Consider the following 12,500-nt stretch of genomic DNA (forward strand, 5'->3'; position numbering starts at 1 on the left):
CTGTGCTTCCTTTCAAACATTACAGCTTGGACAGTACCATCTATAGGCAAGAGAAATTTAGTTATTGCAAACTTATATTCATGGATGAATTGTTTTCATATGTTAGGCTAAGAAGTTTTAGGAAAGTTTTTCAGTCATTGTCTTGACGAGTGTGATAGCAGTTCCTCATCTATTATAACCCTCAGGGGTCGATAATTTAACAGAAAGTACCTGTTTTAAACATCGTTTAAGTGAATAATACATGCTTTATATCTGAAAGTGGATAAGAATGTCCCCCGTGCTGTTATGCAAAAATGATATTAATTTGGTGATTTTTTTTTTTTTTTTTTTTTACAGATTGTAAAAAGGGAATGAGATAACAAGGTTTTAAAACATATCAGTGATGGATGCACATGATTCATAAGGCTCAAGAGAGTGAGGAACAGGTTACTGATGTGAGTAGACACAGTAACAATACCACCAATGCTGACAACAAGAAAGTAATCTCAGCTGTGATGAAAGAGTGCCCAAGTCTCAGACCTTTGTCAGGGTCACTGAAGCCAAGTTACAGGAATCGAGAGGAGAATGAAAGAGTGCCCAAGTTCTCAGACCTTTGTCCAGGGTCACTGAAGCCATGTTACCGGAAGTGAGGAAGAGAATGAAATAGTGCACCTAGACTCAGCCTTTTGTCAGGGTCCCTGAAGCCAGTTACAGGAATGATAGGAGAATTGAAAAGAGTGCCCAAGTCTCAGACCTTGTCAGGGTCACTGAAGCCAGGTTCGCAGGAGAGGGGAGGGAATGAAATAGTGCCCAAGTACTCAGACCCTTGTCAGGGGTCACTGAAGCCAGGTTACAGGAATGAGGAGGAGAATTGAAAAGCGTGCCCCAGTCCCTCAACTATGTTGTCAGGTCACTTAAGCAGGTTTTACGGGAGAGAGGAGGAGATGAAATCGTGCCCAATCTCAGACCTTGTCAGGGGTCACTGAAGCCAGGTTACAGGAAAGAGGAGGAGAATGAAAATAGTGCCCTAGACCTCATGACCTTTGTCAGGATCCTGGAACCAGTTACAAGCAAAGAGGACAAAAGGTAAGTACCAAATGAAGCCACAGCACTCAATGTATATGCGAGAAAGATAGTGAAACCTGACCACTATATGACCCTCCCCAGAGTAAAAGTGATAGATGATGAACAACAGAAGTTGTACAGAATAAGCACTCATGTCCAAGTAGAGAATGATGCCATGGTGTATAGATTACTGAAGCAGATATTAGCATACCATGAAAAGGTTACTCTGCAAGCAATTAATACTGATTTGGCAGAAATTTCATCGAGAATTGTTAGATACCAAGAACACCAGGAAAAATTGTGAAATTGGGTCCTCAGATTCAAGTGAAGAAAAAATTTGAAGTCGAAGAAGGAGAAGCTCCAAAATACACTGTTTGATCATCCGACATTTTCAGATAACCATTAAGAATAATGTTCTGTCAAAAAATCACATAGCAGTCCAAAAAGAGAGAGATTTGAAAAAGGAAAATGTTAGAAGACACCTGGACAGCAAAGCAGGGGGACCCCAACTACTCTACAGCTTCTGTATTCTAGCAGTATTCAGAAGTTTTCACTTGATGTTTGGCACTATGCATGTGGAATTGGTTTTAATGACTTGTGACTCACTGGCAAGAACTAGACCCGAACTTGATGACTGGCCTTTGCTGCTTGATCTCCTAAGAACTTTCGTGACAATGTGAGTAACACCCTGATCAATGTTAACTTGGGGACATTCTTGATAAAGGGCCGAAAGACTGGACAGAAGATGTTGATTACTTGAAGCTGAAGGTAAAATTGGTTTAGTTTTATTTAGGCCCCCATAGACACTCCATTTGATTTTTATATTGCAATATATTTAGTATGCTAATATTTTTTCTATGACATAAATACATAAAGAACGATAAGTACAATTCTGTAGTGATTAAATATTTATCAAACATTATTGAAACAAATTTTTAGTTACATCAAATGCTTGATTGGAAATGATGGCTGACATTAATTAGATCCAGTGCCGACAGGCATGGACAAATATGTAGATGCCATGTGCGTAAAAGATAAAAATAAATAAATAAAATAAATATAGAATGAGCACAACATTTTTCTATAATCTTATCATATCTATATACATATATACCTATATACATATATATACATATATATACATATATATACATATATATGCATATATTTACATATATAAATATATATACATATATATATACATATATCATTATACATATATAGACATATAGACATATATAACATATATACATATATACAATATATACATATATCATTTATCTAATATAATTATAATAGAATATATAATATATATATAATCTATATATATATATGTATAGCTCTCTCTATATCTATTCTTCTTCTATCTCTATATATTCTATCTCTATCCACACACACTATTAGTATCTATAATCTCTATATATATAATATAATCTCTATATATAGCCCTAATCTCCTACATATATACCTCTATACATCTATCCATATATACATTATACATATATACCATACACATATACCTATCCAGAACACATAGACACATATATACATATATTACATATATTACATATATACATATATACATATAGACATATATACATATATAAATATATACCTATATATATATAATATATATATATATATATATATATTTATATATCTATATATATATCCATATACTATGTATATATCATCTATATATATTCTATATCTCTATCTATATCATATATATATCTTCTCTCTCCCTCCTGTTTATCTCTATATACTGTCATATATACTCTCTCTCTCTCTCTCTCTATTATCTATCTCTATCTACTCTCTCCTATCTTATACTATATATCTCCTTCTTTCTCTCTCTATCTCGCGCATATCTAACTATCTCTCCTCTCTCACTATCTCTCCTCTCCTCTCTCCTTGCTTTCTAGTCTCTCTCTCTATCTATCGCTCTCTCTCTATTCTACTCTCTCTTCTCTCTCTCTATCTACCCTCCCTTCTCTCTCTTCCTTCTCTACTCTCTCATCTTTATATCCTCTATATCTCTCTCTCTCTCGTCCTCTTCTCTCTCTATTCTATCTATCTTCTCTCTCTCTCTCTCTCTCTCTCTCTCTCTCTCTCTCTCTCTCTCTCTCTCTCTCTCTTATTCTCTCTCTCTCTTCTCTCAATCTATCTCTTCCTCTCTCTCTTTTCTGCCCTCTCTCTCTCTCTCTCTCTCTCTCGTCCTCCTCTCTCCTCTCTCTTTCTCTCTCTCTCTCTCTTCTCTCTCTTCTTCTCTCTCTCTATCTCTCTGTCTCTTCTCTCCTAATCTCTCTCCCTCTTCCTCTCTCTCTCCCTCGCTTCTTCTCTCTCTGTCTCTTATCTCTCTCTCCTCTCTTCCTCTTCTCTCTCTTCTTTCTCTCCTCTACGCTCTATTCTCTTTCTCTCTCATCTCCTCTCTTCTCTTCTCTCTCTTTCTCTCTCTTTCTCTCTCTTTCTCTCCCTCTCTCTCTCTCTCTCATCTCTCTTTCTCTCCCTTCTCTCTCGTCTCTCTCTCCACCCCCCCACCCCCTCCCCCGAATGCCCCCCCCCCCACCCCCCCACCCCCCCCCCCCCACCTCCCCCCCCCCCTCCCCCTCTCTCTCCCCCCCCCCCCCCCCCCCCCCCCCCCCACCACCCCCCCCCCCCCCCCACACCCCCCCCCCCCACACCCCTATCTCTATCCTCGCGATATCTCCTCTCTCTCTCTCTCTCTCTCTCTCTCTCTCTCTCTCCCCTGCCTTCTCTCTCTCTCTCCTCGATCTCTCATCTCTCTCTCTCTCTTCGCTCTCTCTATCCTCTCTCTCTATCTCTCTCTGTGTGTCTCTCTCTCTTGTCTCTCTCTCTCTCTGTCTATCTCCTCATCCTATCTGTCTCTCGCTCTGTCTCTACTTCTCTCTGTCTCTCTCTCCCCCTCTCGTCTCCTCTCTATTCTTCTTCTCTCCTCTCTTCTCTCCTCTCTCCTATCTCTCTCTCTTATCTTTCGCGCGCTCCCGCCGCCCTCTCCCCTCTCTCTTGCTATTGGCCTTTCCGCTTCTGGCCCTCACCCCCCCGTTCCGCCGGCCCCCCGGCTGGAGGGTCTTCAGCACTCAAACAACAGATGAAGATTTTGCTTTAGCCTGGGGCAAATGGTACGCTGGGAGATATCAGTATTACAGCCAAGAAGAAGCAAGCAAGATGTATTCCTCAACCTGGGAGTATGTCCAGCAGCCTGCCATCAGTCCTGCCATGCAAACAGTGAATGAGAGTGCCTTACCATCTGCAGAGGAAGCTGCTCTCGAGCTTCAGGCAGATGGGAAAAGTGATGTATGCAATAAATGTTGTTCTGATGTTAATAAAGACACGGTGAATGATACCAGTGAGGAGGATGGTGATGAAAATCGGAAAACACATTGTGAGTGTGCTGAGAAAACTAAAGAAAAGGAAAGAGACACAGCAAAGCACAAGAGACACAAAGCAAAGAAGCAAGATAAAATTTTGGATAGGAACACAAAAATTGAAACCCAAGATGAACCAAAATTAATAACCAGTGACTCTATAAAGAAATCCTATGCAGTAGAAAACAGTGATCAAGCTAGTCTAAAGGATGATAAAGAATATTGTAAGCCTGATGAGCCTAGACTGAGTGACAAGGAAGAAGCTGCTCATGGATGGGATAATTCAGGTGATATGAGCATTTTGGATCAGGTTAAGGCAGCTGCAAATGAGGCAGTCCAGGGGAGTGGATATGTGTTTCAGGAAGAGCTTGGTCTGTACTATGACTACAGCACACAATATTACTACAATGCAGTAAGTTTTCCTTTTGTTTTTGTTTTATTCTTTTATTTCTCAGAGACAGTATTTGAGGAATATACTTTGAAGCGATATACCTATCTGTTAATATATATATATATATATATATATATATATATATATATATATATATATATCTATATATATTCTATAATATATATATATAATGTATATATTATAATGTATATATAATATAATGTATATTATATATAATATATATTATATATATAATATATATGATATATATATATATAATAGGATCTATCATATATATATATATATATATATATATATATATAATATATATATATATATATATTATATATATATAGATATTATATATATATATATATATATATAATATATATATATATATATATATATATTCCTATAATATATATCTATATCTATATAATCATATATATACCATAATCTATATATTATATATATCTCTATATATCTAATATCTAGCTCTATCTATTTCTCTATAAAATCTATATATATTCTCTATTATATCTATATATCTAGATATATTATCTATATCTTAAAATAATCTATCTCTATCTTTCTACTACTATATCTATCTATATCTAATATATATCGAACTATCTATCTAGCTCTATAATATATCCTCTCTATATATCTAAACTTCTCTCTCTCTCATCTCTATATAGATTATATAGTATACTATATATATAAAATATATCTCTCATAATCCCTATCATCTATCTCTCCTCTCTCCTCTCTCTTCTATCTCTCTCTCTCTATTATACTCTCTACACTGTCTTCTCTCTCTAATATCTACTTATATCTCTCTATCTTCTTATTATCTCTATCTTACCTATCTACTCTATCTCTCGCTCTCTGTTTCTCCTGCTCTATATATCCTATCTCGAGCTCTCTCACCTTCTATCTCTCTAGCTCTCTATCGTGAGAGTGTATCTCTCCTCTCCCTCTCTCTCCTCCTTCTATATCTCACTATCTCTCGCTCTTCTCTCTCCCTCTTCTCTCTCTCTATCTATCTCTCTCTTCTCTCCTCTCTCTCTACTCTCTCCCCTGTCATCTCTCCTCGTTCATCTCTCTCTCTCTCTCACCTCTCCTCATTCTATCTCTCTCTCTATCTTCCTGTGTCTCTCTCGGGGGAATATCTCTCTCCTATGCTCGCTCTCTATCTCCTGTCTTCTCTCTCTCTCGCGCTCTCTCTTCTCTTCGTCTCTCTCTCTCTCTTCTCTCTCTCTCCTGTCTCTCTCTCTCTCGCTCTCTCTCATCCTCCCCTATCTATCTCTCTCTCTCTCTCTCGCTCTCTCCTGTGTCTCTCCTCTCTCTCTCTCTCTCTCTATCCTCTCCTATCTCTCTCTGACATCTTCTCTCTCGATATCTCTCCCTCTCTCTCCTCTCTCTCTTTCCTTTCTCTACCCCACGTCTCTCTCTCGCCTCTCTCTCTCTCCGCTCTCTCTCTCTCTCCCCTCTCTCTCTCTCTCTCTTCTCTCTCTTCTCTCGCTCCTCTTCTCTCTTCCTGGTCTCTTCTCTCTCTCCATCTATCTCCTCTCCTCTCTCTCTCTATCTCTCTCTCTCTCTACTCCATATTCCTATCCTCTCTCTCTCTCTCCTCTCTCTCTCTCTCTCTCTCTCTCGCTCCCTGTTCTCTCTCCGCTCTTCTTCTCTCCTTCTCTATATCTATCTCTCTCTCTCTCTCTCACTGTCTCTCTCTCTCTCTCTCTCGCTCTATCCTTCTCATTCTCTCTCTCTCTCGATCTCTCTCTCTCTCTCTCCTCCTGTGTCTCTCTCTCTCTCTCTCTCTCTCCTCCGGTCTCTCATCTCGTCTCTCTCTCTCTCTCTCCTCTCGTCTCTCTCTCTCTCTCTCTTCTCTCTCTCTCTATCTCCCCTCTCTATTCTCGCTCTCTCTCTATCATCTCTACCCTTCTCTCTCTCTCTCTCTTCTCTCTCTTCCTTCTCCTCTCTTCTCTCTTCTCTCTCTCGCCTTCTCTACTCTCGGTCTCGTCCTATCTACTCTCTACTCTCTCCCTGTTCTCTCTCTCTGATCTCTACTGTCTCGTATCTCAGCTTCTCCATCGCTCTCTCCTCTCCTCTCCTGTTCTCTCTCTCTCGCCTCTCCTGTCTCGCTCTCTCTATCTTCTCTCTCTCTCTCTCTCTCTCGCTCTCCTTCTCTCTCTACTCTCTCTCTCTCTTCTCTCTCTCTCTTCTCTCTATCTCTCTCCTCTCTTGTCTCTCTCTCTCTCTTCTCTCTCTCTCTTGGCTCTCTCTCGCTCTCTCTCTCTCCTGTCTCTCTCTCTCTCCTTCTCTCTCTCTCTCTCTCTCTCTCTCGCTCTCTCTCTCTCTCTCTCGTCTCTCTCCTTCTACTCTCATATCCCTCTCCCTCTCCCTCTCCCTCTCCTCTCTCTCATCTCTTTCTCTCTCTCTCTCTCGTCTCTCCTCTCTCTCTACAATCTCTCCTACTCTCTCTCCCTATCTTCTTCTCTCTCTCCTGTGTCCCTCTTCTCTCTCTCTCTCTCTCTCTCTCTCTCTATTCCCCTGTCTCTCTTCTCTCTCTCTCTCTCTCTCGCTATCCCTTCTCTCTCTCTCTCTCTCTCTCTCTCTCTCTATCTCCTCTCTCTCTCCTCTCTCTCTCTCCTGTCTCTCTCTCTCTCTCGCTTCTCTCTCTCTCTCTCGCTCTCTCGTCTCTCTTCTCTCCTCTCTCTCTCTCCTGTCCTCTCTCTACTCCTCTGTCTCTCTCTCCTGTCATCTACTCCTCTCTTCTCTCTCTCTCTCTCTCCTCTTCTCTCTCTCGATCTCGCTCTCCCTGTCTCTCTCTCTCTCTCCTCTCTCTCTCTCATGTCTCTCCTCTCTCTCTTCTCTCCCTCCTCTTCTCTCTCTCCTCTACTCTCTCTCCTGTCTCTCTCCTCTCTCTCTTCTTCTCATCTCTCTCTCTCTCTCTCTCTCTCTTTCTCTCTCTCTTCTTCTCGCTCTCTCTGTCTCTGTCCTGTCACTCTCTCTCTCTCTATCTCTCTCGCTCATCTCTCTCTCTCATCTCTCTCTCTCCTCTTCCTCTTCTCCTCTCTCCCTCTCTCTCCACTCTCTCTCGCTCTCTCTCTCTCTATCCTTCTCTCTCTCTACCCTCTCTCCTCTCCTCTCTCTCCCTCTCTCGCTATCCCTATCTCTCTCCCGTCTCTCTCTCTCTCTATCTCTCTCCTTCTCTCTCTCTCTCTCTCTGTCTCTCTCTCTCTTTTCTCTCTCTCTCGTCTCTCTCTTCTCTCTCTATCTCTCTCTCTCTTCTCCCTCTCTCTCTCTCTCTCTCTCTCTCTCTCTCTATCTCTCATCTCCTCTCTCTCTCGTCCCTCTCCCTTATCCTATCCTTTATATATCTCTCTCTCTTCTCATCTCTCTTCTCTCTCTCTCTCTCTCTCTCTATATCTTCTATCTCTACTCTCTATCTCTCTCTCTCTGCTTTATCTCTCTCTCTCGCTACCTTCCCTCTCCCTCTCCCGCTCCTCTCCTCTCTCTCTCTCTCTACCTCCTATCTATCTCATCTCGTCTTTTCTCTCGCTCGCTCGCTCGCTCGCTTCGCTCGCTCGATATCTCGCTCGCTCGCTCGCTTCGCTCGCTCGCTCCTCTCTATCTCTATCTCTCTCGCCTCTCTCTCGCTCTCTTTTGCCTCCCGCTCTCTCCTCCCTCTCTCTCTCGCTCTCTCTCGCTCTATTCTACGCTACTCTCTCGCTCTCGCTCTCTCTCGCCTCCCCTCTCTCTACGGTCTCTCTATCTCTCTCTCTTCCCTCTCCTCTATCTTCTATACTCTCTACTCGCTCCTCGCTCGCTCGCCGCGCGTCGCTCGCTCGTTCGCTCGCTCGCTCGTTCGCTCGCCTTCGCTCGCTCGCTCGCTCTCGCTCTCTTCGCTCTCGCTCTCTCTCGCTCTCCTCTCTCTCGTCTCGCTCTCTTCGCCTCTCTCTCTCTCTCTCGTCGCTCGCTCTCTTCTCTCTCTCTCTCCTCTCTTGTCTCTCTCGCTCTCTCCTCTCTCGCTCCTCTCCTATTCTCTCTCTCTATCTCTCTCTTCTCTCTCTCTCTATCTAACTCTCTCTCGTCTCTCTCTCTCATCTCTCTCTCTCTCTCTCTGCGGTCCTTTCCTCCCCCCCCCGGCCCACTGGCTTGTCGTATTGATCCCCCGGCCTGGCCACCCTCCTTCTCCTCCGCCCATGCCTCCGCCGGCTTCCCCCTTCCCCTCTCGGTCGCCGTCGCTGCCCCGCCGTCCCGCGGGGCCCCCCGGCCCGCGGCCTGCCGCCGGGCCGCTTCCCGGTCTGGTCTCCTCTTTCTGTTTTTTTTCCCCTTTTTTCTCGGACCGCTGCTCTTCTTGTTCTCTCGCTCCCCCTGGCCTTGCCTCTCTTGTTTCCCCGCTCCTGTTCCTTTGATCCTTCTTTTTCTCTTTGGGGCCTCTTTTTGCTTCTCCTTTGCCGGCTTGCTCTGCTCGCCCCCGTTTCGACTTTACGTGCTGTCCCGCGCCTGTTTTCGGCCGTTTTTCCTGTTCCAGTTCTTTTCTGCGCATTCCCCCGTCTGTCTCCTCCCCGGTCGTTTTCGGCCCTTCTCTCCGCCTTTCCCTTTCGCTTCCTCTCCGTCATTTGCCGTCTCTCCTCTCTCTTACCCTTCCCCCACGCGACTGAGTCTGTTCGCCCGTTTTCTGTTTCTCCTCTCCCGCACTCTGGCCCACGCTTTCCGCCCCTGCCCCTGCCGTCCGTGCGCCAGCCTGTCCTACGGTCGGCTTTTGATCTCCCTTCCTCCCCTTGGTGATTTGTGATGGTTCAGTTCTGGTAGGCGCCTCCCCCTTTCAATTGGTACTATTTTCCCATTGCATTTTCTCATCCAGTTCTTCGCATTTCAGACACAAAGGATCAGGAGTTGTCACAGAGGTTGGCTAGCTTCACTCACTCCTGGAGCCATTTAAATGGCTTGTGGCCTTTGCTGCTCAGTCTGATGTGGTGTTTGGGTCCTGTGGCGTTTAAGGACCATGGGGGATATAGTGGCCTGGTTAGCGCCTATAGGTCCAGTCTGTGGTCGTCTGTGTCCCTCCCCTTAGAATTGTTTATCCACGGAGCCCGTAGGGGGGCCAGATTATTGATAGTTTGGGACTACTTACTAGGTTAATAGTATACATCAGGATCATGCCAGTGGGTGCATGACTGCTGCTGCTGCTTATTCTTGTTCGTCTTATTACTTATGTTATTCACTTATTCTTCTTATTGTTCTTCTTCTTCTTCTTCTTTTCTTGTTCTTCTTCGTGTATTATGCCTTCTTATTGTTCTTCTTAATTATTGGTTCTTATTCTTCTTCTGTTACTTTATTCTTCTTTTATTCTTCTTCTTCTTCTTCTTCCTTTCCTTCTTGTTCTTTGTTCTTCTTATTGTTCTTCTTATTCTTGTTTTTATTATTATTGTTATTATTATTATTATTATTGTTATTATTATTATTATTATTATAATCATATTGTTTTTATTATTATTATCATTATTATTATTATTTTATTATAATCATCATCATCAACAATCATTATCGTCATCGTCATCGTCATCGTCATCGTCATCGTCATCGTCATCGTCATCGTCATCGTCATCGTCATCATCATCATCATCATCATCATCATCATCATCATCATCATCATCATCAACAACTCCCTCCCCCCACCCTCATTATTATTACTATTATCATGATAATTATCTATACCATTATTATTATCATTATCATCATTATTATTAGTATAAAAAGATAATTAAACTCAATCTACTCACATTTTTTAGTATAGTATAACTAAAAAAACAGAGTACGGTAAACTTCATACTGCAGTACTTACACTAGTTTGAGAGCCAAAACTAGACAGTTGCTTGAAGACCAGGTGAAGCAAGGACCTGTTCTGTCTGCATTTATACTTCAATCTATTTCACATGTGTATGGAGGCAGCCATTGTTGAAACTTGTGGTTCACATGAAAGAGATTATTATAAAGAAATAAATATGTACTATTATATGACAGAACAAAATCATATGAAACTAAGGTAGGCTCTGTATGGGTAGAGCAGCAAATGTGCCTTGAGTCATGTGTTTGACATTCCTGGTCTAAATGAATGTTTATCATCAAAACAAAGGTGTCATCTATTATTTATTGACTTTTGTAGCCTGATGACCTATGGCAGCATCTCTGTTCCTGTCTCATGCTGTATGAGCATTCATTTGATAGAATCATTTCAGAAAAAAGTACCATTTGACAAGACAGGTGCCACTATGAGTGACACTTGATTAATTGTTATTGCTACCACCACCATTATTATTTTTAATCAACACTGGTACTGCTACTGCTGATACCTTAAAACTGGTGGTTGCTACTTTTGATATGTATAAATATATCATCATCACTAGACAGAGAGATCATTAGACAGATCTGCTGTAACATTCTGTGTTTGTGTCTGTCCGTCTGTCTGTGTCTGTGTCAGTCTGCATATGTATGTGTATGTGCTTGTATGTATTTATGTAAAAATGTATGTATATTAGGCAAAGACAAAAACATTAGCAGGAACATGGAGAGGGAATAGAGGTAATGGAGGAGAAGAAAGTACATACAGAACCTAACTGAGGAGGGTTATAGGAATATGTTTTACAAGGACAGAGCCTCAGTCACTGATGTGAAAATGTCTTTTACACAGGGCAAGAGGGTCAAGCGGATAAGAAAGGCAAAAGAAAGAAATGAGGAAGAGAGAGAAGAAGGGGAATGTACTGACTCTGGAGAGGAAGAATTGGAACAAGAGGAAGAAGAGGAAGAGATGAGGAATGAGGAGGCTGCTGAGGAGAGTGTTGATAGGGAAGGTAGGATTCAGTACTATGTTTGGCTCCTGATGATTGACTCTTTTTTGCTATTGCTGCAGCACTGACCATTGGATTGTGTGCACGTGCATTTATACTTGAGTGTAATTATCTGTACTTGTGGACATGTAAGTTTGTATGTTGAGTGAGTGCATGCATGAATTTTGGTATATGAACATATTTTTTACTGATTGTTTTGCTTTTCATGATATATATTGTTTATTTATAATATATAATCACTTACACAATATTATATATTTTTTAGTAATGAATACAAAAAATGCTGTGATTTTCAGAAACAGTACATGTGCCACCATCTTTAAGGTTAATGGTAATTGAAAGTGCAAGTGAGAGAGTGAAAGGGGGGAACACTGCATTTAGTAACCTTAGACGGAGGCACAGTGGGTAGAGAGGCCAAGAATTTAGTTCAGCTGCCTGCTGAATATTTAGCAAGGTAAGCTTTTCCTCTCATTTATTGGAATTATAATTGATGTGATGATAGTTGAACATGTGTTATATATTATTTATATAATATATATAATATATATATATATATATATATATATAATATATTATATAAGTATATATATATACATATAATTAGTTGGGTGTGGTGGTGTGTGTGTGGGGGTGTGTGTGGTGGTGGTGTGTGGGTGGGTTGTGTGTGGGGGTGGTGGTGTTGTAGTATATATATGCTATCTAATTAGATATATAAAATAATATATCATAAATAACAACTATAAATGATATAACATATGTATATATACAATATATTATATATATACATATGTACATATAAATTTAGTAAGTATAAAT

General features: G+C 41.4%; 1 protein-coding gene across 1 annotated transcript in view; it reads left to right on the forward strand.

Moving 5' to 3' along the window:
- Window positions 1-4,135: 4,135 nt before the first annotated feature.
- LOC119596210 (RNA-binding protein 10-like) overlaps window positions 4,136-12,500 on the forward strand; it is an 11,589-nt gene continuing 3,224 nt past the window's right edge. Inside the window, exons 1-3 of the mRNA XM_037945382.1 lie at window positions 4,136-4,849; window positions 9,716-9,861; window positions 11,528-11,704. Of these exons, the coding sequence (XP_037801310.1) occupies window positions 4,234-4,849; window positions 9,716-9,861; window positions 11,528-11,704 (939 nt within the window). The 5' untranslated portion in view covers window positions 4,136-4,233. The remainder of the gene's footprint in view (window positions 4,850-9,715; window positions 9,862-11,527; window positions 11,705-12,500) is intronic.

This window comes from Penaeus monodon, chromosome 37 (assembly GCF_015228065.2).
Source record: "Penaeus monodon isolate SGIC_2016 chromosome 37, NSTDA_Pmon_1, whole genome shotgun sequence".
NCBI classification, from domain to species: domain Eukaryota; kingdom Metazoa; phylum Arthropoda; class Malacostraca; order Decapoda; family Penaeidae; genus Penaeus; species Penaeus monodon.